The sequence below is a fragment of the Centroberyx affinis genome, unplaced genomic scaffold (genome assembly GCF_046629955.1).
Source record: "Centroberyx affinis isolate AG114_WGS23_722 - 3 ecotype Tasmania unplaced genomic scaffold, CSIRO-AGI_Caff_v1 ptg006077l_1, whole genome shotgun sequence".
Lineage (NCBI taxonomy): Eukaryota > Metazoa > Chordata > Actinopteri > Beryciformes > Berycidae > Centroberyx > Centroberyx affinis.
In genome coordinates this window covers 73582-101008 of record NW_027283091.1, presented here as the reverse complement: position 1 = coordinate 101008, position 27427 = coordinate 73582, and the positions used below count along the sequence as shown (strand labels likewise).

Here is a 27427-nt window from a genome sequence, read left to right as displayed (position 1 = left end):
CTCTCTCTCTCTCTCTCTCGCTTACACACACACGCACACACGCGTTGTCAGTGTGTAGGCTATTGGAACTCATTAAAAGCGAACGAGTACTTTGTGGCTTTTTAGAAATGGCTGCATTCTGCACAGGGACATGACACACACACTCTCTCTCTCTCTCTCTCGCACACACACACACACACACACACACACACACACGCACACACACACTCCTAGTTAACTCATTACACTACAGAAAAGCCATGCCTGCCTTTTGCAATGGGTTAGAGTTTATTTTTTGGCTGACCACAATCCTGTGGGTCAGATGACACACACAAACACATGCACACACACACACACAACCCCTTACACCATCTATCATCCTGTCAGCGCAGCAGTGACACACACACACACACACACACACACTCCTCTACCTCACATCTTATGCCAGCAGTTGCAGGAAACCCAGCAGTCTGGGATCCCCTCGCTTCCTCTCCCCTTCTCTGTTTTCCTCGAATACCAAGCGGACGAGGTGAAAGCAAACGCCGAGGAGAAAATCCCTCTCTCCATCTCTCTGTCAGCAGCAGCAGGAGGAGGCAGGGAGGTTTTTAAACACGACTCAAACACTGATTGTCCAGTGCAAAGAGAGCTTGTTTCAACAGTGTTCTTGAGAGTGGCCTTTTTCTTGATAGGAGTGGAGTGATCTGCCTTATCTGAAGGTGTTCAAGATAATCCTCGAAACAATTGAAACTGCATTGGGGGAAAAAAGTGAACTTACCTCACCCCACTGGCAGATTTTTTCACTTGTTTTAAGAAAAAATAAGGTTGCAGTGCGAGACTAAATGAATTTTGCAGTGTGAACAGTCAGTTTGCAGTCAGTGCTTTACCTTTGTAATTCATTCTACCTCAAACTAGGTCAGTGGTCACTGCGACTCTAGAAACCTCATGAAAAACGGCCAGTTTGGTCCTTTGTTTATGCTCCAAAATTGAACCACATGCAGAGCAGCTGCATCAAGGAGGTTTGATGTGTCACTTTACGCTTATTGTGCATCTTTGGGTCAATGAAAACGATTGGACCCTGTTGCTGCTGATTGCACCCTGCTGCATTTCTATATTTACATTTTTTTAAGAGAAAGGGAAGTCCACTCTCTTCTCTACCTGCTTAATCCCTTTCAAGGCAGTGGGGTGCTGGAGACTATCCCAGCATGCATTGGGAGGAAGTCTGGGAAACACTGTGGAAAGGTTGCCACTCCATCACACAACGAGTCTGTGTTTGTTGTTGTCTCGAAACCTTTCGCAGCACTCAAATGTACAAATTTCATTGGCTGATTAAGTGCATTAGACAGTGTTTTGTCGATCCATGTCATCCGTCAACCCATGGGATATTGTCACAATCACAAATCACAAATGCTCATGTGAACGCCGCCTTAGAGTCCAATCCACCATGTCTTTGGGCTGTAGCAGGAAACTGGAGCACCCACAGGAAATCCAAGCAAACACAGGGAGAACATGCAAACTCCACTCAGAAAGGGCTGTGATCAGGAATCGAACCTGGTTCTCCTTGTAATAGTTCTGTTCTTAATTTAGGAAGTTGTAAAGAGAGTAGGGGAGATACAGGAGGCAAAGCTCTAGTGGAAGTTGATCCTGAACCAGTCGGGCCACATGTGGGTCCAGAGGCCGGGGATTTCACCTCTCAATCATCTCTGGCCTCTGCCTTTGCGATTCTGATGAACCTAGAAACTTAAAGATGGAATATGGAGATGGAGAAAACACCTTCACAGTCAAAGTTTGAATTCTTCCCAAATGGCCGCTAGCCCAACTGTGAGGCAGATGCATTTGTGTCCAGCTCACTGCTCAGATGGATCACTGCACTAATCAGCGAGGCAGAGAGCAGCCGCTCACTGCAGCCACAGCCATCTACGGTAAAGTTGATGAAGGGTGAAATAAATCTATTGGCGGTAAATCTATCTATTCTTGGTGATTGGTCAGTTTGGGCCAATATATCTGTTGCCTTCAGAAATAGCCACAGGCCTGCATTGTGTTGCATTTCAACTGTCTATTCCCTCAGTAGAAACAGTTCAGAGTACTATAAACACATGAAACACCCTTGTTACCATTGACCCAGAGGAGGGACGCTGCCTTAGCTGATAGTTATTTTTTTGTTTTTTTGAGATATCAAGTTATTATGTCATTATCTCGAGATAACATTTTCTTTTCCCAATATAATAGGAAAATTATCTCATTATCTCAGGAAAACAAGTTTACTCTTGTCACAGGAAAAAGGCGTAGGCTAAATACAATGTATGAGTATATGTCCTCAATTGGCTTCCATAGTTCAGAAAAGCAATGAAGAAAAACAAATCCAAGCCACTCTTCTCTTAGAAAAAAAAGTTCAAAAGCCTCTATTTTAGTGGCTAATGCATGGCATTACAGATTAAAAATTGCACTGATGCGAAGAGTGCCTTGGATTTGGACTTGTTATGTTCCGCCTTTACAAATCCTTTACAAGCCTTAACTAGTCTTCTCTCAGTCTCAGTGTGCTTGTGCAACTTAGCAAGGAACCACTTTATGTGACATTTCTCTCTTTCAGTGATGAAACGTAGCTTGATGTTGAAACAACCGACTGCCATGGTGTTGTTTGTTTGTCATCAAAATTCACAACATCACCAATACAATAAGCTGTAATAAAACAGCGATTTGTACCCGTAATGTTAATAATAAATTGCTCTTCATGCCAGGAAAAAACTATAAGTGTATACAAGGATGGAAATAGTACTATCCTCCTTGCCTGTTGCTAGTAGTTTATTGTCTATTATCTAGTGCACATTTGCCAGAATTTGAATGGAGATTAATGGAGACAGTATGGCTATTGATGGGTTAATTCCCAAACTCCCTATGTTAGAAATGTTTGGACTGCATTTCTATCAAGATGCTTGCTATCAGGAAGTCGGTGTTACTTCAACACAGACTGGGAAATTCCCTCCAGCCAAATGGTGGTAAATTTTCAGTATAAACTCTCATGCAGAAGGCTTTTTTGTTGTCTTGACTGGTAGAGAACTGAATCGGGTGGTTCGTTTTTGGATACATCGTCCATTGAGGCCTTTATAGAAATATTCCCCGTACTGATTTTCCTGTACTGGACTGTTGGTATAAGATTGTTCTCGTACAATTAATTAGGAAAGTGGTACAAACATTATGCGCTTTTTGTATTGAAGAAAACCCGGAGGCCAAAACGGCGCCATAGCTGCATTTTCACATCCCACATCCCAGTGTTTTTCTGTGATTTGGTAAAAGACTGAGGTCCTCGTCCTCGTCCTCGTCCTGCGGTGAGAGATTAAACTATTGACTGTCTCCAGTACAGATTAACTGTCTCGCAGACCCACAGCTCATGTGATTTGATGAAAGAGCTGTGATAGCCTTCAGCTGTTTGGGTTTTCTGAGTCGCTGCACTGTTAACCTCTGTTATTATTTATCTCGGTTTTAGGAAACAAAATTATTTTATTGCACTTTTGTACCGTAACATATACAGTATTTTCACTATACAGTATTACACATATACAGTATGTTCACTGTATTTTCTCTTTTTTCAGTGCAGTAGGCTATTTCTTGTAGTAGCAGCAGCTACAAAGTCTTGTTTTCACTCTTACTGTTATTGTGGTCCTTCATTTACAAAATTCAAATAGATAAAACTAAACAACAAATGTTACTTAAAAAATACATGAATGGCATGTAGGTTGCCACTGTATTCTCTATAATAAATAAAATGAAGTATGGGTGGCTCAAGTAGGAATCAAGCCCCTAATCCTAGTAGTGTTAGCGCCATGCTGTATCTGTCCATTCAGCTACACAACTACAAAAAAGTTAATATTTACATCCCAAAGCAATCAAACGGCAAATTACACTGTCCCAATGTATCTCCTCGGACCCACTAACCTGTGACCTTTGACCTGTGTGTGTGTGTCTGATAGGATCCAGTAACAGGACTGCTGCCAGCCAGCGGTGACCAGCCGGACGCCTGGGTGAGAGACAACGTCTACAGCATCGTGTCTGTCTGGGCGCTCAGCCTGGCCTACAGGAAGAACGCAGACAGGGATGAAGACAAGGCCAAGGCCTACGAGCTGGAGCAGGTAGGCAGGTGTGTGTGTGTGTGTGTGTGTGTGTGTAGCCAGCATGTTGGAAGGAAGTGAATCCAGGTGCTTTGTTCTAATCGAAGATCAAGTAGTCACCTTAGGAGTGCTGGGAGTGCTTTCTTAAAGAGGATCCTTTTGTGTTGTATTAGTGACCATGGTGTGGGAGAGAGCGTGTGCGTGTGCGTGTGCGTGTGTGTGTGTGTGTGTGTGTGTGTGTGTGTGTGTGCGTGTGCCTCCTTTCTCTGTGCTGCCCTATTTAGTCTGGACTGTAACAGTCTCATGTTTCTCTGCCTGGACACAGAATGCGTTGTGTTGAAAATGTTGATATTAATCTCTCTCTTTCTCTATGTCACTCTCTCTTTCTCTCCCTCTCCCTCTCTCTCTCTCTCTGTCTGTCTCTCTCGCTCTCTAGAGTGTGGTGAAGCTAATGAGAGGGATCCTACAGTGCATAATGAGGCAGGTATGTAAACAACACAAAAACATCCTCAATTCTCTGTTTCGTTCTTTATCACAACTACACTTTTTCTCTCTGTGTGAAACATGCACTTTCTCTTCCTCTCTATCTCTTTCTCTCTCTCTGTTTCAGTTTTATCAGAAAGTTTACGCAAGTACTTTGAAACCCCAAACAAAAAAAAACTTGCATTCCCAATTTCCCACATGGTTCTTCCCACATGTTCAGAAAAAAAACACTATACTGTGATATATAACGTTACCATCTAAAAGTGTCCCACCACTGTCTCTGACCCCCCCCCCCCCCCTTCTTCAGCTGGATAAGGTGGAGAAGTTTAAATACAGTAAGAGCACCTCAGACTCCCTCCATGCCAAGTACAACACCCAGACCTGCGCTACTGTGGTGGGAGACGACCAGTGGGGCCACCTGCAGGTCGACGCCACCTCGCTCTTCCTGCTGTTCCTGGCTCAGATGACTGCATCCGGTAAGAGTGTGTGTGTGTGTGTGTGTATGTGTGTGTGTATGTGTGTGTGGGTGAATTAGGGGGTAGGGGTGAGAATACAGTGTATATACTGTAATGGGGTTGGGCGAGAGTGTTCATCCTCCTGTCAGCAAGCCGTCATCACATACAGTATACATACTGTATATTGTGCACACAGTTTCATGGTTTTGGTGTGACGACTTGAATTGAAATGTAGCTTTTAAATATGCAAGGAAGGGGCATTTTTACATGTTAGATTATAGTGCAAGTCATTGTCATCAAGAAAATAAACTTATGAAGAAGTATCACATAGCGCTGCACCCCCAATAGTAGTAGAAGAAGACAGTCAAATTTGTGCTCTAAATACATCTTAAATTGATTTTTAGTCCCTTCATGTGCTTCCCTATTTGGGTAAGGTAATTTAAATAAGGCAAAAAAAAAATCCTCTTGGTAGAGAGGCTGAAGTTGGACCGTGTGAAACTATGAAACAATGAAACCAATACATAAAATGCTTTTAGATGAACCATTTATGTGTTTGGGAATTTTTTTTACTTTTATCATGTGTGATTGGGAAGCAGAAAACAACGATGATTATGATATTACTGTGTCATTTGTCATACTGTGGCATTTGATCATCAAAGTTTTTTGTGACATTCAGCTCTTGGCCTGGGGCTGGTTAGACTAGCTTATGTTTGCAAAGCACAGACAATGGCTTTTTATGTCTGCATTCACCATTTACTGCATAATGGTTATGTCTCTGTGTGTGTGTGTGTTTTGCAGGTCTGCATATTGTCTACACCCAAGATGAAGTCGATGTAGTTCAGAATCTCATGTTCTACATTGAGGCGGCTTACAAAGTGGCTGTAAGTATTTCTTCATTATGTTTTTCTTCAAAACAATTTGATTTAAAGGAAAAACACATCCTCAAACACTTAAAATACTTAAAAAAAACCACTAACTACTGCAATCAGGATTTGCTCAGTTGGAATAAAACCAAATATAGTTTCTGATGTGTGATGTGATTTGTAGACCAGGGATTCAGCACAGCACCACAAACCTTTAAGAAGCTGTCTAAAGCCGTCACCCTGTAAAAAATATTGCAGCCATGTGTAATTTGTAAATAGCAGTAATCAGTGTTTGTGCTGCCATTTCATAACTGAATGTGATTATGTGTGAAGCCCTATGCTGGAGAGTCAAGGGGAAGCACTGCTGTTGTGGTAACACTATTTTGTCTTCTTCTCTGGTGCCCCACAGGATTATGGGATGTGGGAAAGAGGAGACAAGACCAACCAGGGCATCACTGAGCTTAACGCCAGCTCTATAGGCATGGCCAAGGTTGGCACACACACACGCGCACAGTCATCCATACATTAGAGTCATACATACATTAACAGACGCTGTAAGACACACAAATTCATTTACGTGAAGACACACACACACACACATGCATGAACACACAAAAACATGCAAACACACACAGGAATACATACATAGGCACACATACAGACACACAGTGGCACAAACACAGCTGAGCTTAGCTGCCATATGTGCACATGAACATATTGTAGGCCTGCTAATAGTACTGAGGGAAATCTCAGGAGAGGGTTCGGCTTCTTGTTGGCATTCTGCTGTGGCCTGATCCTCTTTCCTGTGTGACACTGGAGTGAAAAGAAGAGTGGAAAGCAGGGGGAAGGAGGAGTAAAATGGCTGACAGGGGGAGTAAGTGCATAGTTTTCCATCACAGAAGCAGGACAGGTGCTCCAGCGACCCATAAAAACCTCATTGGCACCTTGGAAAGAGTCCAGTCACTCAGAAGGCTTTTACACTGACCTTTTGTTTACCCCAGACAGCCGAAACTGCCTGGCAGTCACCAGTCAGTATCACCAAACCATGCAGCAAAGATGATAGGACTTTGTTTTGGTGATGTAAGCACGCACAATAGCTTCAAAACATTATATAAATATAACATTGCTGTTGGGTAAAAACCTTGCATCTCCAAAATGTCAAGGAACTGACAAGAAAAACAGCCTTGTTTTTAGCTTGATGGCAGTGTGTTATTTGTAGGGCTGCAACTATCGATTATTTTCATTGTCGATTAATCTGTCGATTATTTTCCCGATCGATTAGTTGATGACACACACCAAGATGACGTCCTCAAATGTCTTGTTTTGTCCACACTCCAAAGATATTCAGTTTACTGTCATAGAGGAGTAAAGAAACAAGAAAATATTCACATTTAAGAAGCTGGAATCAGAGAATTTTGACTTATTTTTCTTAAAAAAGTACTCAAACCGATTAATCGATTATCAAAATAGTTGGCAATTAATTTAATAGTTGACAACTAATCGATTAATCATCGCAGCTCTAGTTATTTGCATTATTTGATGGGTTTGGGAACAGTTTCATAGGCCCAAGAGGTCAGAGAATTTTCTCGTGTAATCCTTCAGCTGAAGTGATTACATGAAAATCACCAAAATTGGAGTTACAAGGTTTTCACTCGACAACATCCATAAGAAAAACCACATGACTTGCATAGAGTACATCCACAACATTACTCCTATCTATGGAACAGACACACACACACACACACACACACACACACACATACACACAATTTATGACTCCTGTATTGTATGTGTGGTGTTTTCTTGTGTGAAAGAAACTCAGGCCAATGGAATAGAGAGAGAGTGAGAGAGAGAGAGAGAGAACAGCTGAGAATGCTGCTGTTCAAGATTTACCGATGAGTTGTTTATCACACTGCTTCTGTAACACACACCTCCCACCATACACACACACACTCACACACTCGTATACATTCATACATTCTCACTTACACTCACTGTCATATACTCTCTCTCTCTCACTTACTCATACAAACACACACACTCTCATAGTCTCTCACTCACTCATATATATATATACAGTATATATACAACACACTCTTATACACTCGCTCTCTTTCTGTCTGTGTCTCTCTCTGTCACTCACTCTCACACTCACACACGCTCTCACACTCACACACGCACACACACACACACACGGTTCCTGACCCAGCCTTGCCCTTGGCTGGTAGGGTAGAGGAGGTATCAGGTTCTCTGCAGTTTTCCAAGAATGGCTTCTCACTCAGAAATAACTCAGTACTTGCCCACAGTGAACACACACACACACACACACACACACACACACACACACACACTGTTCTATACTACTACACTCTGCTCTACTCTACTGTACTATATACTGTGACAGTAATTGTATCAGCCGTGAAATTTACAAAAATGACTTAAAAGTGTATCCCCTGTTTTGCTAAAATTATTGTTGGTACAGAAGTGAACTGCAGATCATTTAATAGTATTTATGGCTGTTGAACCTTTTAACTTTCAAACAGAAAAGTAGTTACTGCAGTTTGTGTTTGTAGAGCAGTATACTATACTGTACTATACCATATACTGTACTGTACTATATTATATTATACTCTGCTGTAGTATATTATACCATATTATACTATGCTAGTAGACACCATGCTACTACACTGTACCATTTTATACTATACCATACTCTGCTCTGCTTGTCTGTTCCTCCAGGCAGCTCTGGAGGCGTTGGACGACCTCAACCTGTTTGGAGCTAAAGGAGGACCTGGCTCTGTGGTCCATGCCTTGGCTGATGATATACAGCACTGCCAGGTACACACACACACACACACACACACACACACACACACACATAAAAGCACACACACACATAATCATACATGAAGGTAAAGAGGTGAAGAAAATCAAAATTGCAATAGTGACAGTGTCTGTCTATTTTACATTTCATATTGGCAGAACTCAGGAAGAAAAATCAGCATCAAACAGTCCTAATTTATCTGTTGCCTTCCCTTGTTCCTCCTCTTCCTCCCTCGTCAGTCCATCCTGACGTCCATGTTGCCCCGGGCGTCCATGTCTAAAGAGGTGGACGCAGGAGTCCTGGCCATCATCTCCTACCCCGCCTTCGCTGTGGAGGACATGAACATAGTCAACCTCACCAAGGAGGAGATCATCTCTAAACTACAGGTGAGTAGAGTAGATATCATGGCTTGATTCTACTGTTGACATCTTCAAAGAGGAGATCAACTCTAAACGATGCTGCCATACGAAGGCAAAAGGTAGTAGTTGGCTTTAAAGTTTTGATTACTGCCTTAACAAATGACTTGTAAGAAGATCTATGAAAATGAGAAAATGACTTGTCAACTGAGAAAACTGTTATTCTTTATTCTTTCTTTATTCTGTTTCCACATATCCTCTGATGTAACATTGACAGAGAAAAATGACAAAATCTCAGTTTCAACCAAGATGGAAGTTACTAGATTGGAATAGAATACAACAGAATAGAATACAATTAGATTAGAATAGATTTCCTACCCTTCCTTTGCTGTTGAGGATTAAAAAGTCAGTATATCAAAACTACAGGTAAATGGAAAGAACATTTTTGTCTGCTATCTGTTGTTTAAAGCTGTTTGCCCTTAAACCAGTCACCTCTATGGGTGTTCATAAATTTGTCAAAGAAGAGAATAGAATAATTTACCTGTACACCCATCTTTTCTGTGGTTGACATTAGTATGTTGCAGATGATGGCTTTAGATCACATTGATTACAGTTCGGTGTTTTGAGATTAAATTGTGTCTGTCTGTCTGTTCAGGGTCGATACGGCTGCTGCAGGTTTCTCAGAGACGGACACAAAACCCCTAAAGAGGTAAACGGCTTGTGAAGATCGATGCTGTCTCCGTCTGTCTCTGTGTCTGTCTTTTTTTTTCCGGTTTGAACTATTTAACTCTGTTTTTTTTAGATTAGTGATGGTTTCAAATGTCATTATCTAGAGCCTGCATGTCGCCATGTGTTGTGTATTCATTGTTAAAGACAGTAGAGGTTATGTACTTTCAGACGTACGTATTGACCAACTGCAAGCACATTGGCTGTTTCAAAAGGGGCCTGTGTGGTTCTTTTGGCTGAAGGCTTACTTTTTCTCTCTCTCTCTCTCTTTCAGTCCTCTCCTCCACTTTTTGTGTTATTTAACAGCCAGACGCAGCCATGCAGAAAGCTAAACGAATACATCACTTCTGGTTTCAGAGTGCTTTCAGGGACTGGCTGTCGTAGCCGTTTGTCTTGGGTCAGCACCACTTGGCTCTTATGTAATGGGGACTTGCTACAGGCTGTTTGGTTAATAGACTCTGGCAAATGGTGTGCGCCTTTTCTTCTTGAGTGCAAAATAATAAGAACGTTTATTTACGTAGCACTAATCTTAAAGAAAACTTTACAAAGTGCTTCACAAGGAGCATAAAATGAAGAAACAGTAGAAGGAGAAGGAGAGAAAAGTTAGAAGACACAAAAAAATAGATTCGGTCCTGTTTTGCACAAGTAGTAGTTTTAGTTTGTGACTAAACTAGGGGTGATTTAATAACCTAATTATTGTGTGAGTAATTAAGAAAGACTAAAAATGAATATAAGTAGTTTCTTATACTTCCACACAGTCTCGTTCAGCAGCTACTGACGAGGTGCCCTTGAGCAAGGCACTTAAAAGCCCAGTTGCTCCAGTAGATCTGCTCATTGACCTATAGCAGAAGACTGTGGTTGTACTGAACAGCTCCCAGTTGTGAATGAGTGTAACGGTATGAATATAAAGCAGGTTGATGCTGAAAAATTGCTCAGCGAAACCTGGGCACACTTCTCCTGGAGTACAAACTAGATTAGCTTGTGTAGTGTGAGTATTGTGTAGTTTGTCTGTCCTCTGCCCTACTGAGTTGGGCAGCAGAGTGCAGGTTCAAGTCCCTGTGTCGTCAAACACTCACCCTGCTGAAGTTTCTCTCTCTCTCTCTTTCTCTCTCTCTCCAGGACCCAAATCGTCTGTATTATGAGTCTGCAGAGCTGAAGCTGTTTGAGAACATCGAGTGTGAGTGGCCTCTGTTCTGGACCTACCTCATTCTGGATGGTATCTTCATCAATAGCCCTGAACAGGTACAGTGTGTGTGGGTGGTTGTGTGTATGTGTGTGTATGTGTATGTGTGGGCGTGTGTGTATGGGTACATGGTGTGCTGGTCTGTTTCAGCCTTGTCAAATAACAAAACAAAAGAAATCAAAGTTTTGAATGTGCATGCCCTTTCATTCTTTGCCAGTATCTATATACAGTATGTGTCTTCTTCTGTGGTTATTTACCAGGCAAATATTTGATTTATTATTATTCCAGGTGCAGGAGTACCAGGAGGCTCTGGAAGGCATCCTGATCAAACAGAAAGATGGGATACGGCTGCTACCAGAGCTCTACAGTGTCCCCGCAGACAAGGTAATGGCCATAATTATGTGATTCTTTATTGATCCCCATAGGGAAATCCTCTTTTTGCCTTTTAAAGCTGCACTAGGCACGATTTCTATATAAAAATACACCCTTATCAGCCTAAATTACAGTGGGTGGGGCTGCAACATAGAAAGTGTCCCATGGCTGTAATTGAGATGCTGCAGGCTGAGTCTCATCTGCGGGTGTTTTATGTTCCCTCCTCACTCCGCACCCTGCAGTATCCGGATGTGTTAACACCCCCTTTTGGAGTTTCAGTCCAATTAATTTTTTCATAGATTTGAGTTCATATCAACTTTTCCCTCCCCCTTGATGATCCTCCCTCTGAGTCTGATCAGGCACAGACTTGGGAAACGTTAATGAAGACTGTGTCCGTTTCCTTGTCTGCTGCTGTGCGTTTTTGTAATTCGTTTGGTAGTGCGGACTTCACTTCTTTTCTGAATCTGCAGGCACAGACTCCAGCCAACTTCTTGATTTGTGTTTCCCCTAAATCCCATTATTCCAAACAAACAGCTGTTGCAGCTGCTGGAAATTTAAAACACATCACCACACAACATCAGGAAAGAGCTACCAGACACTGGCTGTTTAGAACAGCAAATCGAAAAAATTTGATGAATGGGGTATAGGTTGAATCACTATTGTGTTTATATCAATCAGCAATCATACTATAAAGCAAGGATTCTCTGTCTGTATGTGTGTCCTTAGCATATCTCGAGAACCGTTCATCCGATCTACTTCACACTTCGCTAGTGTATTGCTGGGGACCCAAGGACGTGCAGTGTCGGATTGGACACGTGACACGTTCAATATTAATAAATCTGAATAAACAAGCGAACAGCGCTCTGTGCAACAGCGGGGCTCAAAGCAAGCGACTGGAAGCGCAGTTTGGAGTGAGAAGTTGTTTGGATGAGCGGTTCTCGAGAAAGCTGCAAGCAGCAACACCGGAGGCCAAGCAATCGGCCCATTCTGAACAGACATGTTTTGAACAGGCACTGCACTAGTAGATGAAAATGGCAGAGATTATTACTGTAACTCGAGAAGAATAAGAAGAATCGAGACCTGTATCACGTTCGAAAGAAACTTCACAACATAGGATACTGTCATCACAAACATGGGATCCAGTACTGAGTTTCACCAGACATTCACAGTGAACTCATTCCTCGATACCTCAGGGTCTTAACTGCCTTATTTCTTCTGTGTGTTATAAATCATTTTTATACTAGTAGTTTTGACATTGTTTTGTTCTGTACTGTGTCTGTATGCACACAGGTGGATGAGGAGTATATGAGCCCCCACACGGTGCAGAGGGTTCCCATGGGGAAATGTCCTCTGAGGTGGGGACAGTCTCTGTACGTACTAGGAAACCTTCTGGCAGAGGTGAGCCATCATTTCATTAGATTACACTTTAGCTGGCATGTTGCTCATAAGGTATTTTAATGATTTATAAACACATTATGAACGCACTGTAATCATAATATGTTACAATATCCTCCAATATATTATTAGAACTTTTGGGGTTGGTAACTGTATAGTTAATAACAGGAAACTATATAGCTAATAGCAACTTAATATGCCTCTGCTGTCTTGGACAGGTCTCCAATGTAAAATAGATCCTAGATTTAAATGGGATTTACCAGGATTAAAAAAAGGTTAAATAATACAATAATAATGATAGCAATCTCTTAACAATCAGTCATAGTTTCAGTCAACAATGGAATGATGGAAAATGAAAATGAAAAATAATATATTTAGAAAAAATAGCAATCAGTCACAGTTTAAATTTGTCTTTTATCCTTTTTATCACTTTTATATTTTTTTCTTATTCCTTTTTCTACATTCTTTCTGTTCTTTTGTTTCTTTTATGTCAAGCAATTTTTAAACTCTGTTTTGAGATGCTATAGAACTATACAAATAAAGTTTATTATTATTCTTGTATACCAGACTCATATTGTGCATAATCCATTACATAATCTGTTATGGGGTATGCAATTTTTTATGTGTTATAATTGAAGAATGGCACATATACTGTATGCTTATAAAACATTATGATGCCTCAAAATGCACTTCAAGTAAAGTGATTTCCTATCTTGTTTTGTTGTTGTTCAGTCAGTCACATAGCTAGCAGATCTTGGTTTCACACCTGACAAACTAATCTTCTGTTGTGGATTTTGGGACTCTGAATGTTCAAGCTGTTTCCCATGCTACAGGGTTTCCTTGCCCCTGGAGAGATCGACCCTCTCAACCGGCGTTTCTCCACCATCCCCAAACCTGACGTAGTCGTACAGGGTGAGTTCTCCAGACAGGTAAACAGGAAGTTTATCAGTTCTGTCCCGGGATAGTTTTGACAAATCTTGACAAAGTTAAAGTGAAATGTGTCTCTTAACTTCTTCATCCATTGGCTACAGTGGCTCGAAGTTCTCACTTTCCTTGTTCCTTGTCATGCAGAAAGAAATTGTCTTTAAAACATTTACCTATCCAAGTGTATGTGTTTCTGTGTGTGTGTGTGTGTTTATAACCTCTCCTTTTCTCCCTGCAGTGTCCATCCTGGCAGAGAATGAGGAGATTAAGGAGCTGCTGTTGAAGAACGGCATCGAGGTGGAGACTGTGGCCGACATCCATCCCATCCACGTCCAGCCGTCGCGCGTCCTCAGCCACATCTACGCACGGCTCGGTAAACACCTGTGGATATCTTATACGAGTCAAGACGGCTATTTCTCTTTCTTTCCATTGTTGTCTGTTGTCTCGTTGTCGTCCGTGCTGACGCTGCTCATCCTTCCCTCCTCTCTCCCAGGTCGTAACCAGAGACTGGGTCTGACCGGTCGGCCCTACAGGAGAATAGGAGTGCTGGGAACCTCCAAGTTCTACATCATCAGAAACACCATGTTCTCATTCACACCGCAGGTTAATAACGATAACATTTACAAGAAAATACTTGGTGGTCTATATATACGTAGCTGTGAATTTTATTGGAATAAGTGCTGCTTGGTGGATTATATCTATTCTAAATTGAAGAGTGGCTGGTAAAGATCCAGAAATGATCTTGAGTCGTATTTTATGGGGTATAATGGTACAAAAGTGCCAGATTTTTGAATACTTTAGAATGACGTTCTCTCCATATGACTGGATAAATTGAGTGTAGCCTCATGTGTGACAGGGTAAGAATGTTTCAGGCTCACAATTTCACAAGTTTAGACTTTTTTTGTACATTGAAACCTTGAAAGGAAACCCTAGTTATACGAACTAGGGCTGAACGATTTTGAAAAAATATCTAATTGCGATTATTTTGACTGATATTGCAATTGCGATATGATTTGCGATATTAGAGGGAATGATAATTTTTACATCATTATTCTCATTTTCATTGAAAAATGTGTTAAAATGATTATGGTGTGATTTTTGCGGGGATCTGTATCGAACAAAGATGTTTTCTTAAGTCTGTAGAACATGATGTGTAGGCCAGGACATCTCTGCAGCACCACAATATTTAATTTAAAATGGTATTTTGACACACATTTCGCCTTTAACAAATATTGCGCCTCCTGCGATTTTAAAATTGCAGTAGGTCATATTGCGATTTCGCTAAAATTTTGATTAATTGTTCAGCCGTAATATGAACATATGATTATCTTTTTCTCACCATCCCTCCACCTCCCTCCATCCCTCCAGTTCGTCGACCACCAGCAGTTCTACCTGGCATTGGACAACAAAATGATCGTGGAGATGCTGAGGACTGACCTCTCCTACCTCTCGTCCAGATGGAGGATGACCGGACGACCCACTGTCACCTTTCCCATCTCACAGACGATGCTGAGTCAGTACATTTGCCAGCTTTGTTTCTTTGTTTTGTATTTTTAAACCGATCTTAATTAAAAGCTCTTAAAAAGTTATAAAACCTGCAGATACCCTCCTGCTTTCAGGATAATTAATGAATGACGCTTTCTTCAAATGAATGAATGAAGATTTTCTTCAAAATTAAAAAACGGGAAACCTGCTAAAAATGGGCCTTATTCCCAACCTTTAAAAAAATATTGACAATCAAGGATCCACTGTGTTATGATTACATGAGTTCAAGCTTAAATACACATTTTTAATTGAGTTTATTGACACACACACACACACACACTGAAATACACATGTATACGTATGTGTGCCTGTGTATTTCTCATTTTGTGTGTGTGTGTGTGTGTGTGTGTGTGTTGCAGCCGAGGACCACTCTAACCTGGACCCTGCAGTCTTGGCTACTCTGAAGAAGCTACAGGATGGATACTTTGGAGGAGCAAGGTGAGTTTTATTTATGAAGCAAATAAAAAAAATGTAAACACACTGGAGACGCTGTAGGTTTTGTAGCTTTCCATACCTGTCTCTCTCTCTCCACCGTCTAAAACAATGCCATAACACAGCTTTAAAAATAAGTAATAATTGTTCCAATTTAGTTTTTGTCTTTTGTTTTCAGGTGAGATGGTTTTATAAGCTCCTTGACGTCTGATTTTATCGGAACATTTTTTAAATCTTTCCTGTGTTGATTGTAATTGTATTTTATCGTTTTTTTTATCGCTTCTATGTTTTATTACTGTGCAAATGAAAAACTAAACTGAATTCAACTCTGCTTAACTAAACTTCAGCTGATTAATTAATGAATCGATCATGCCATTTAATACCATTGTTGATATAAAGAAAAGACTTAACTAGACTGTAGATTTTTCAGTTTCACCATACAGTATCTTTGCGTTTATGGTCCTCTTAGGTTTAGGATTTAAGTTTTGTGAATTTGCAAAATATATATAAAAATATGCAAAACATAAAAACACTTCAATAAGAGATGAGGAGAAAAATAAGCACAAACTGTGTAGATGAGACAAAAAAAACAAGATTCTTATAAAAATCCTCTTTGTTATTTTCTCTTCTTCGTCTTCTTCTTCGTCTTTGTCTTCGTCTTCTTCTTCCTCTCCTCCAGGATCCAGACGGGGAAGCTGTCGGAGTTCATGACCACTTCCTGTTTCGCTCACCTCAGCTTCCTGGACGGTAAGGGTTCCGGCAGCACGGGCCGCCAAGACGAAGAGTATGATGATGATGATGATGATGATGATGGTGATGGTGACAGCGATGGATGCTTTACTCAGGGCATCGTGCATGAGTTACGCCATGATGATGGTAAGGAGGAGACGGAGGGATGGATGGAGGGATGATGGAGGGGTAGGAATGGTTGGTATGACCATTCCTAGTGTATGTAGACTTTCATAGACTGCAAACATGTCCATCTCAACAATCATTTAAGCTTGAATTGAGTCAAATTGAGTAAAAAAAAAAGTGAAATAATCCGCTGATGTTAATGTTCATGAGTTTAATTTCACTGGTTTCCACTGCACTTCATCTTGTTCTAAGAATTTTCTTGATTTGAGTGACATTATCTTGAAATAAGTTGTGCGATCTGCTTTCCTTCAACATATGGCCCTCTGTTTCAAGAAAATTCTTAAAAACAAATCAAAATGCATAGGAAACAAGTCAAGTGATTTCACTCGATGGCAGTTTTCATTTGTTTGATGATGAAAAATAAGATTTTAGACCCAGTAGAGATTAAATGACTTGTCCAGATGGACATGTTTTGCAGTCTTAGCATTTGTTTCTCATTTCATGTAATTTTTAAGGTAAAGACACTTGTATAGCCAGAGTTTACTGTTTTTTGTTTGGAACTATGCAGCTTCTCATACATTTGTCATAGTTCCTAAATATTGTAGATCAACGTAAGTCTTTGAGAAATTGTGTGTAAGTTGACATTTCATTTTAATATATGTTTAGATGACAATACCTGTTGTTTCTCCTCCAACTGAGGAAACATTACATTATTAAACTCCACTGGAGATTTTTACTAGTCCTAACATTTATAACACAATTAGCATATCCAGGCTTTGCTCACATCTAAAGCGTGAGACTCCTTCAAGATAACAAATATCTCATCATGCATATGTGCTAACCTTATTAACATATGCCATTATTCAGGTGTTTTAATCCAAAGCAGCTTCACATTGTAGTCGTATTGGTGGCCCCATTTGACCCCGACAGTGTTATGGCAATGACCGTGACAAGCAAGTGACCATGTTTGCAGGGCATGCTGGGATACATAGGTGCCGATTAGGACACAGTTAAAGTGGTTTATCTTAACGCTGAAACAATTTAAGGGGAAATTAAGTTCAGCCATCTTGTAATATTTCTCACTCTTCAATGATCTCACTGTAAACATAAGCAGAAACGAAGTAGCCTATCACAGAATCTCATTTATCACCACCTCCTTCTTTTTCCTCCTGTCACATCATCACTGACCTTTGACCCCCTCCCCATCCTCTCTCTACCTTGCTTTAACTCTGTTGGTCCCTTGAAGGTTTAATGCTAGGTTGCATTTAAAATGGCTGATGACTGATGAATTTATTGTAGCTTTTTGCATTGGATAATGCATTGTTTGGCATGGATTGATGATAAAGCTAACTTTCATAGTAAAATGAGGTTTTGCTGCTTGCCTTATATGCATGGCTGGCTGAATTTAATGTACATACAGGGTTTTAAAAATGCCATGTCTGACAGCTGTGTCATTGAATGCATGTGTGAGCATCAGCATTTCTAGATTATCCTGATATCAATATTTTGCACGTGTTTTGATAGTGAATGAGAAAGCATTGCGTTCAGAAAGACAAATGAAAGACTTTTTAAGACCTTTTAAACATTACTCAAAATTGGATTTCCGGACAATTTAACAGGCAGAATAAAGATTCAAAAAGCTGGCGAAAAGATTGAACATGGCTAATGAAAGTTCTGAAACTATAAATGAGCACAATAAGAAAAAGGACACAGGGAAATTAAATGTTTAGGGACCCATTCACATCTTTCGGAGAACAATTCACGGCATTTGCTTTACTTTTAAACTCTGCCTTGACTGAGATCACCGAGTGTATAGAACCTGCCTAATTTACTGTCTTATTTTATAGTTGCACTAAAATTAAGCTTAATTGAAAATAGAACTGCATAACATGGTGAAAAATAACACTTCTAATCATTTCAATACTCTGTAAGTCCTTAAATTTAGATAAATTAGTTCAAGGGTTAGCGTTTTTTGACTTTTTGAGGACCTGTGGATACTCTGAATGAAGGTGAGTAGAACCTCATGATATAGTATTACGAAGTTTGAAAATCAGATTGTAAAATTGATAAACCTGTTTTTCTGCTGTCTCTCTCTTGTCTCTCTCTCTCTCTCTCCTTCCCCACCCCCTCCCTATTTCTTCCTCCTTCCTCATCTTTCTGTTCTCTTTCCTCTCTTTTCCGTTCTCTTTCTTCACAATCCCTCCCTCCCTCTGTCCACCTCTCCAGAGGCCGACGACCTCGCCCAGTACCTGGACCACCTGTTGGCCCACGCTGCCCCCAAGAAAGCCAAGCCGCAGGCGGGGGGGCTGGGGAAGTTCAGGGCTGCTGCCACCAAAACCAGGGAGATGGTCTCTCTGAAGAACAAGGCTCAGGACCTCAACGTTCACAGTGAGTGGATTCAGAAGCACTTCATTGTTCCAGTATTATTGGGGATACTCAAGTGTTCGGTTTTGCTACTTTGGAGATACTTCTTTGAGATACTTATTGCTTTTTCGGTCAAAGGTTTTCTCTTTGTCTTTACTGAAGAGGATAAACTTGTTGGAAGTAATTTTTCCATCAGCCTTTCACCCCTTCCGCCATCTGCTGTGGTCAGGAACTCTGAAAGCTTTAGTTCCGTTTGCTCTGGAAGAACAGCGCCCTCTTCCTAAAATGTTACATGTTGCACCTTTTAAATGTATGGTTATGTTAAACGTGTATGTTACTTATGTATGCCAATGCAAAATCTCTCAGTGAGATAAAGCAGATGATCATGGGAGGGAGAGACTTGGGTGGGAAGGAGGGCGGAAAGGGTATGGGAGGGAATGGAAATGGAGGGAGGACGGGACGAAGAGATGGGATAAGGGAGCGAATGAGAGAAGAAGGGGCAAGATGGGGTAGGGAAGAAAAAATGTGGGAGAGGGAGGGAAGGAGGTGGAGAAAGGGCGCATTAGGGACTCAGGAGAGGTATGGAGGAGAGGAGCGAGGATGGGATTGGATTTCAAACCATCCGAGGATGAACTCTGGGAAATTCACAGCTTCAAATGCCAAAACGGAGAGGTAGAGGCAATGAAAGCAGACAAGAAGGTGAATTGATGGGAATACAGTGAGAAATTAATACCAGAGTTCTTGTTCTTTCTCTTTCTTTTACTCTTTCTCTCTTTGTCCAGATGTCAACATGTACCTCCCAAACAAGTTGTTTCGCTCTCCTCAGCCCTCCCTCAACCTCAACTTCTCAGACTCCTCTGCACCACAGGACAGCCAGGTGTGTGTGTGTGTGTGTGTGTGTGTGTGTGTGTGTGTGTGTGTGTGCATCTTTGAATCTTGATCTACTTCAGTGGTTTTCTTCTGTTTATTTATTCTCCTCTACTACTACATTCCCTTTTCTTTCCTTGTTCTCTCCCTTTCTTCATCCATGTAATCCATCCTTCCATCCATCCATCCATCCATCCATCTATCCATCTATCTTCATTAGGATCCTTTAGGTGCTAATAACGTGTGAACGCGTGCAATGCTCTAACTCTCTTTCTTTCTCTTTCCATCTGTCTCTCTCTCCCTCCCTCCACCTCTCTCTCTCCTCCCCCTCTCCTCCAGGCTCCTTCAGTGATGGTAACTACAGAGAGCAGTATTCCCAGAGATGCCAGTGGGGCTATAGACTACAATGCTTTGGTCCAGCTGCTAAAAGACACACAAAGTCTCCAAGACCAGGCTGATATACTCTACATCCTCTTCAAGGACAAGTGAGATTTGTAATGCGTTGATGGTTGGTTGATTGGTTGGTTGTATCTTGTTAATTGTTTACAATACATAGCAGATGGAGAGTGACAAGAGAGGTGGTCTAAACAGCATCAACAGTAGTCTAGCAATGAAAAGGAATATTATGTCTACAAATTACATGACCATGTGGCAGCACATACCTAGAGAACAAAATGGGACCCAGGATGGAACCCTGAGGTACTCCATTGTTAAATTATGCTGAAAAGGATATAAAACTAGCCTAGACATCAGAGAACTGTCTACTTTTAGAGAAAGTAATGCACAGTGTCTAAATTTTGAAATGTACTGCCTAAGTAGACTGGAAGTGTGGGGCCAAAAAATTGGTAAAATTTTGCTTGTCAGGAAATTGATCGAGAAACTGTGAAGGAGAACCAAAACACCAAGTTTAAAAGATACTATTGCAGAGCAAGCCTTCACCTGCCTACCTTGACTATGCAGTCCTCATGAGACCGTGTGTGTGTGTGTGTGTGTGTGTGTGTGTGTTTCTCCCTAATCCAGGGGAATGGATTGGGACACTCGTCTGCATGGTAAAGGCTCCACGGTGCGTTCACTGTTGACTGGGCTTTATGAGAAGGCAGGCGAACTCAAACACTGGGGACTCATCAGGATGACCTCCGGCATGCTGAGGAAGAAGGTGGAGGAGCTGGACTGGGTACGTGGAACACACACACACACACAGACATGTACACATGTATGAATACATACAAGTACGAACAAGATATCCTTCAATTTATTTCAACTGACTAATTGGTTGTTTGCACCTTTGCCACCCTCCTTTGCCAAGGAGGTTGTGTTTTCACCCGTTAGTTTGTCTGGCTATCAGCAGGATATCTCAAAATCATATGAATGACTTTCCATGAAATTTGGTGGACAGATATGCCTTGAACCAATGAACAATTGATTAGATTTGGTTGGTGTTCCAGAACCAGCATTTCCACCATTAGATGATTAGTGTTTTTTTGCCATGATTCTGAAACTAACAGAGATAGAGACTTGATTCCAACTGTTTGCAGGGTCAAGAAATCAACTTAACTTCAATTTTAAGGGATAATAATGTTGTCTTTGGATGTAACAGCAAGTTAGAGAATTGTATAGCAAAGGCAGAGGTTTGAGCTGTACAAGTTTCTAAATATACTATATTCTAAATATATATAGGGAATAACATGCACACCACTGTGCTCTATTGTCCACTGCAGGGAATTACTCCCCCCTTAAGTTGCAAGTCTCGCACACACAGGATCACCTCTGCATTATTTTTTTTTCGGTTATAGGACTTTTTTCAAGACAATGATGTGTAGAGATGATGATGTGTGTGTGCAGGAATACTTCTTTCCTATGGTCTTGTTATTTCTAAATCGGCCTGCAGTGGTTAGTTCATGTATGTTCATGTCTACTCATTGGTTGTCTCTATGCCTGTTCTCATAAAAATTTTTATGTCTGTACATTTTTGGCTCGTGTATTTCCAGACCTCTTCTCATTGTTTGTCGTCTCTCCCTAGGCCTGCTCTGATTTGCTGGCGCACCAGAAGCACCTGACAGTGGGTCTTCCTCCTGAGCCCAGAGAGAAAACCATCACCGCTCCCATACCTCCAGACCAGCTGGCTGCACTCATAGACGAAGCCAGCGAGAGCAACATGACTGTGGCTATACTCACTCAGGTGGGTTCTATTCTCTGCTACACAGCCATGCAATGAGGACCAAGCCCAGCTCGTTCAATGAATCATCTGTCTTGATTTTCATCCCTCCATCCTCCTCCTCCTTTTTCTTCTTCTCCTCCCTCCCTCCCTCCAACAGGAGATCATGGTGTTCCTGGCGATGAGCATAAGGACTCAGCCCAGCCTGTTCAGTGAGATGTTCAGGCTCCGTATCGGTCTCATCATCCAGGTCATGGCCACCGAACTGGCCCAGTCACTCAACTGCTCAGGTGAGGAAAGGGAAAGAGTGTAGGAAAGGAAAATATTTGAGGATTTCAGTCTTGTTATGTTAAGAAACCATATAAAAAAAGTCAATAATATGTGCACGTTTATTGCAAGGTGATCAATAGAGGAGGGAGGTTTGTCATACTACATATATTGAGGCTATTGAATTGGCACAGTCACTTATTTGTGTGTGTGTGTGTGTGTGTTTGTGTTTGTAGGAGAGGAGGCTACAGAGAGTCTGATGAGTCTCAGTCCGTCCGAACTGAAGAACCTCCTCCACCACATCCTCAGTGGGAAGGAGTTTGGAGTGCAGCGCAGCAGTCAGTCAACCAATCACACGCTCTGTCTCATGTATCGCTCTCTCACCTAACAACCAATCACATCCTTTATCTCGCACAGTGCAGCCAATCACACTCTGTCTCTTCTGCCTCTCTTCTCTGTCGCTGGCTTTTTCTGAAATAAGCAGGTAGTCATCTCATCATATTTCTCCTTTTCATTCCTCTGATATTGCTTTGTTTATATGGTAAGCACCACAGATCAGCCAATAGCAAATGGAAATTTCAGTAGCATGCCTTTTACCATTAGATGTCAGGCTTTACACAGATTTGGGTTTGGGGTTTAGTTGCTCTTTAACATTGGCTTAAGATCCCACGCATATTTTCTCATTGGCCTATTTGAACCAAGTTTAAATCCAAACCTTTTAATTATAATTTTTTTTTTAAATGCCATTCAGGTGTTGTCTCTGGTCCTGCATATACCTGTGTGTGTGTTCATAGGGGTGTTCTGTATATTTCTCCCTCTTTAGTGCGAGAGATGGACACCGGCGTCAGTCCTGCCATCTCCATCCATCACCTGGGCAACGTGGGCGCCACCAAGAGTGAGAGAGCCGGCATCAGCAAGCTGAAGAGCGACATGAAGATGGTAGGAACCTGTGTGCGTGTGTGTGTGTGTGTGTGTGTGTGTGTGTGTGTGTGTGATAGAGAGAGAGATAGAGACAGACAGAGAGAGAGAGAGAGAGTAATTTCCAGCCCATACAAGTGTTTGTAAGGGATGGAATTAATAATAATAGTATTCATTTATTCATATTCATATTATTCATTCATATTAATTATTTTATTATATAATGATGACTTCCAGTGAATATACAGTATATATTGTATGTATCTATACATATATGTATTTGTTTTTGTTTTTTTGTTTATTTTCTATTGATTAAAGTGTTTTTGATGTAGGACTTTTGGAAAAGTAGCAGAGTTGGGCTACCAGAGATCCTAATAACAGAGCTAACAGAGGTCCTAATAAAAAATAAAACAAACACACTTTTCATTCAAAGCAAATCTGAAAGTGCAACAAGAAGACAGTTAAATGCAAGTTAAAAAGCAACAGGATGGGAAAAAAGCAAAGCAAACAGGTTAATCAGATTTATGTTTTATTAGACAGGCTGGGAGACAGGTTGTCACCCGAGTAAGGTGAAGATGATGATTGTGATGAAGAAGAGGATGTGAATCACATATCTCACACTTTTTGTCAAACTGACTTTGTTTTGCAGCTGGAACACAGATTGTCTTTGACGGATCCGAGTAAGGTGATGATGATGATGATGATGATGATGATGATGATGATGATGATGTTAAATCGGATTAGGCGTTAATTCGCCTGGCTAATGGAAATTAACAATTTGTGAGGAAATTGAAAGGAACTGCATTGGAAAATAGTTGTGGGGAAAATTAATTGAAACTGGAGACATGATTGTGGCTGAACTGAGGGGCAGAGATAGTAAATATCTCAGTTGATGATGTTGTAATTTGTGCAAGTGATCAATGAGAGGATGATCCGATCCAGCGGGTTGACTGATGATCACACTGATTAACTGTGATCTCATGTGAATAATGCAGTGGGTTTTCTACTGGAGTTAATTCCCCTGGCATTTAAATATCATATTGGTTTGGTGAACAGTTGGGCTGGCTGTGGTAAAAATGTGATAATTTAGTTTAAGTTATCAATAGGTGGGATCTAATTGGTGAAGTTGGTCACATGATTTGAAATTCATGTTGCATGCAGACATCACTTGTTGTAAGGAATCATCCGGTAAATGGAGGCTAGTTTAGCATCAGTTGTAACTTGGTTTTTCCGTTGCAGATGGAGCACAGGTTGTCTTTGACGGATCCATTTAAGGTGATGATGGTGATGACATGGAGGAATATTGACTATCACAGTATTATTATTTATTTTCTATCTTTGCTAATTATAAAAGTCATCAGCGGTTGATCTGTGATGATGCTGATCACATACGTAGAAATACAGAATATACTGTAGATAGTAATTCACCTTCCATGTAAACATCACCAATCTAATCATCAAAATTAGCTGGCTGTAGTAAATAAAATGAATGACATGTATTGGATAATAATATAACTGGTGATTTTGCCAGTCGAATAAGAGAGAAAGGTGATACAGTACACAGTAACACAGTTTGTTTTTTGTCATTGTTGCAGATGGAGCACAGGTTTTCTCTGACAGATCCAATGGTGATGATGAGGATGTTAAATTGTATTTGGTGTTAATTCACCTGGCTAATGGAAAATACGGTTTGGTAATTGAAACTGGACACTTGATAGTGGTGAAGCTGAGGAGGAGGAGTATCTATTAATATCTCAATGGCTTTGCTACAATCAAATCCCCTATAAGGAAGGAAATTGGAGGCTGTTGGCTGGTTGTGGTAAAAACTGAATGAAATTTACTTATTGATGGCTGGTGATGTTGATCACAATAATGGAAATATGAGTTTGAGTTGTTAATGGAAATGAGAGTTGTCTATCTGTTAATTCACCTTGCATGTAAACATCACCTGTAATCTAACCAGTTAAATGTGAGGAGACTGGAAGCTGGTTGTAGTAAAAATAGAACTAAATTTATTCAGTTGTAATATAACTGGTGTTGTTATCCGTGATTAAAGAGCATAGGTTAGTATTTAATCTTGGCAATTCAGTGTTTTGTTTTTTTTTTGCTGCAGATCGATCGCAGGATGTCTTTGACAGACCCGATCAAGGTGATGATGATGATGAAAATTAATGAATTGTATTTTTTTTCACTTGGCTTTTGGAAAAATACTGATCTGTTAGCAGTGAGAGAAAATTGAGATTAGGGCTGTGCAAAAAAATCGATACAGCTGAGTATTGCAATATTTTTTTCCATGATACTGTATCGATTTTCCAGCCCCTCGTATCGATACATTAAAAAAAATTATTCATGTTTTAAACGGATTTAAAATGTCCTTAAATTTCCCTCAAATCCCTTTGAATTAAATGATTTTGACTCAATTTGTCCGCTGAGTTATCAGTATAATGTGATGTACATATTAGACTACCCAGGTGGTACACAGCAAGTTGTATTTTCAGCTCTATTTTTAAATTTTCAGTATTGCAATGTATCGCAATATGTATCGTATCGCAATGTATCGTGATACGTATCGTGAGGTCCTTGCCAATACTCAGCCTTAATTGAGATAGGATGTTGATTGTTGTGACAACTAAAATGAAATAGACACCTGATTTTAGTGAAAATTAAAACCGGATAGCTGTTAACAAATTGATAAAATTGTAACTCAATGTGAGGTGTCAGGCTCCAATTCACCTAGCTAATTGAAAAGGTTTTGATGATCTGATGAATTTTTTAATATAACTGGTAATAACACCTGTTGGTGTTAATTCATCTGAGTCTGGTATCAGTTGATATTGCATTAATTATTTCTCAGTGTGTGACCAATCACATTGAAGTGAGTAGTGTTTGGATTGAATTGGATATTTGGTAAGTGATCGTCAAAAGAGTATCGATAGCCTGTTCGGTGTGATTTTTGTTACAGAGAAAATGCAGGTTGTCTTTGATCGATCCAATGAAGGTGGTAATGATGATGTTAATGAATTGTATGAGGTGTTAAATCACTTAGCTAATGCAAAAATGCGGATAATTTGTGAACAATCATAGACAATGGAGAAGAACTGGACGCTTAATGTGGTAGAAAACGAAACAAAGAAAAAAAACGACTGTGGTGGAAATTAACTGGATACCTGGTAACAAAAGGACGATATCTTCTTTTTCAAAAGTGACAATTTAATAATAGTCTTTGTAACTGTACGGGTGTTTTCTTCTGTTATAGATGGAGCACAGGTTGTCTTTGACAGACCCGACTAAGGTAGTGATGATGATGGAATGGGTCATGTAACTTGGATGTGATCAATCAGATGGAAATCAACTGAATTAGCGGTTGGTTGTGCTCAATTGCACATGATAAAATTGCCTTAATTATTGGAGGAAATTCTGTGTACTGTGTAATTGAGTTTTGTCGGCTTGGTAACACAAAACCTGCAAAATATTTAGTATCTTTAATGACTGTTATTGTGGATAACAGCTTCCTGGTTACACTTTGTATCTCCAAAAGGTCGATGCTGAAGGAATTTTTTTTTTTTTATATATATATATTTTACAATGTTATCTCAGTAGTTCAGCTTGGTCCCCATGACCATGAAGCATTTAATGCACATTGCAGGACAATAACAGGTGTTAATTATAGTGGAAAGGTGCTATAATAAATAAGGAATAATGTTGTTACCTGGTGCCATTTCACCAGAAAACCTCCACACTCCATCATGTAAACATCATGTCCTTGTAACACAGAGTGGATTTTGTTTCTGTTTCAGCTTGATTACTGTCTGACAAGGCCACGTAAGGTGATGATGATGACATTTAAACCTGCTTCTCTGGGTGTTAATTCATTGGATGTAATTCACACAAACAGTATATTTATTATGGCGATAGGAGATAGTTGTAATCGGTGAGTGAAATTTTACCTCTCCACTCGCTTGTGGCTGGTAATTTTCAGACCAGTGTAGTGGGGCGGCACAATTAATTTTTATAATTCTATATTGTAATTTTTTTAGTTTCCATACTTAATAATCATAAATCACTGGTATATCGGCGATGTAGCCCTACAGTTTAGTGGCAGATTGCCCTCACTGGCTAGAATGGGGACTAATGGAACTGACTGAGAGATGGGAGCTAAAGCTTCATCAGTCAGTTTAGTGCCATAATCGTTAAAATGAAACTGCAGCTGTTTGGCCAATCAGGTTGTATGACGGGAAGTTTGGTGTCTGTTTTACCTCTGTGTTGCGTTTTTAGTGCACTGCAGCACTTTTTGACATGATTTTTAAGCTATATGGTGAATTAAATATTGGAAACTCTGGAGAAGAAATTGCTACCAAACC

The 27427-nt window shown here is 40.4% G+C and overlaps 1 protein-coding gene across 4 annotated transcripts in view; it reads left to right on the top strand.

Moving 5' to 3' along the window:
- phka1a (phosphorylase kinase, alpha 1a (muscle)) overlaps nucleotides 1–27427 on the top strand; it is a 32583-nt gene that overhangs the window by 454 nt on the left and 4702 nt on the right. Inside the window, exons 2-30 of one of the 4 annotated variants that reach the window (XM_071512082.1) lie at nucleotides 3945–4103; nucleotides 4519–4566; nucleotides 4873–5041; nucleotides 5819–5901; nucleotides 6293–6373; nucleotides 8623–8721; nucleotides 8947–9093; nucleotides 9719–9772; nucleotides 10909–11031; nucleotides 11261–11356; nucleotides 12635–12742; nucleotides 13573–13651; nucleotides 13902–14036; nucleotides 14157–14266; nucleotides 15032–15176; nucleotides 15568–15646; nucleotides 16320–16516; nucleotides 18722–18883; nucleotides 19642–19736; nucleotides 20066–20211; nucleotides 20747–20900; nucleotides 21747–21905; nucleotides 22042–22171; nucleotides 22385–22486; nucleotides 22972–23087; nucleotides 23716–23756; nucleotides 24305–24341; nucleotides 25180–25215; nucleotides 26323–26358. In XM_071512082.1, the coding sequence (XP_071368183.1) occupies nucleotides 3945–4103; nucleotides 4519–4566; nucleotides 4873–5041; nucleotides 5819–5901; nucleotides 6293–6373; nucleotides 8623–8721; nucleotides 8947–9093; nucleotides 9719–9772; nucleotides 10909–11031; nucleotides 11261–11356; nucleotides 12635–12742; nucleotides 13573–13651; nucleotides 13902–14036; nucleotides 14157–14266; nucleotides 15032–15176; nucleotides 15568–15646; nucleotides 16320–16516; nucleotides 18722–18883; nucleotides 19642–19736; nucleotides 20066–20211; nucleotides 20747–20900; nucleotides 21747–21905; nucleotides 22042–22171; nucleotides 22385–22486; nucleotides 22972–23087; nucleotides 23716–23756; nucleotides 24305–24341; nucleotides 25180–25215; nucleotides 26323–26358 (3126 nt within the window). The remainder of the gene's footprint in view (nucleotides 1–3944; nucleotides 4104–4518; nucleotides 4567–4872; nucleotides 5042–5818; nucleotides 5902–6292; nucleotides 6374–8622; nucleotides 8722–8946; nucleotides 9094–9718; nucleotides 9773–10908; nucleotides 11032–11260; nucleotides 11357–12634; nucleotides 12743–13572; nucleotides 13652–13901; nucleotides 14037–14156; nucleotides 14267–15031; nucleotides 15177–15567; nucleotides 15647–16319; nucleotides 16517–18721; nucleotides 18884–19641; nucleotides 19737–20065; nucleotides 20212–20746; nucleotides 20901–21746; nucleotides 21906–22041; nucleotides 22172–22384; nucleotides 22487–22971; nucleotides 23088–23715; nucleotides 23757–24304; nucleotides 24342–25179; nucleotides 25216–26322; nucleotides 26359–27427) is intronic. The other 3 variants (XM_071512083.1, XM_071512084.1, XM_071512085.1) reach the window with 3 other exon arrangements.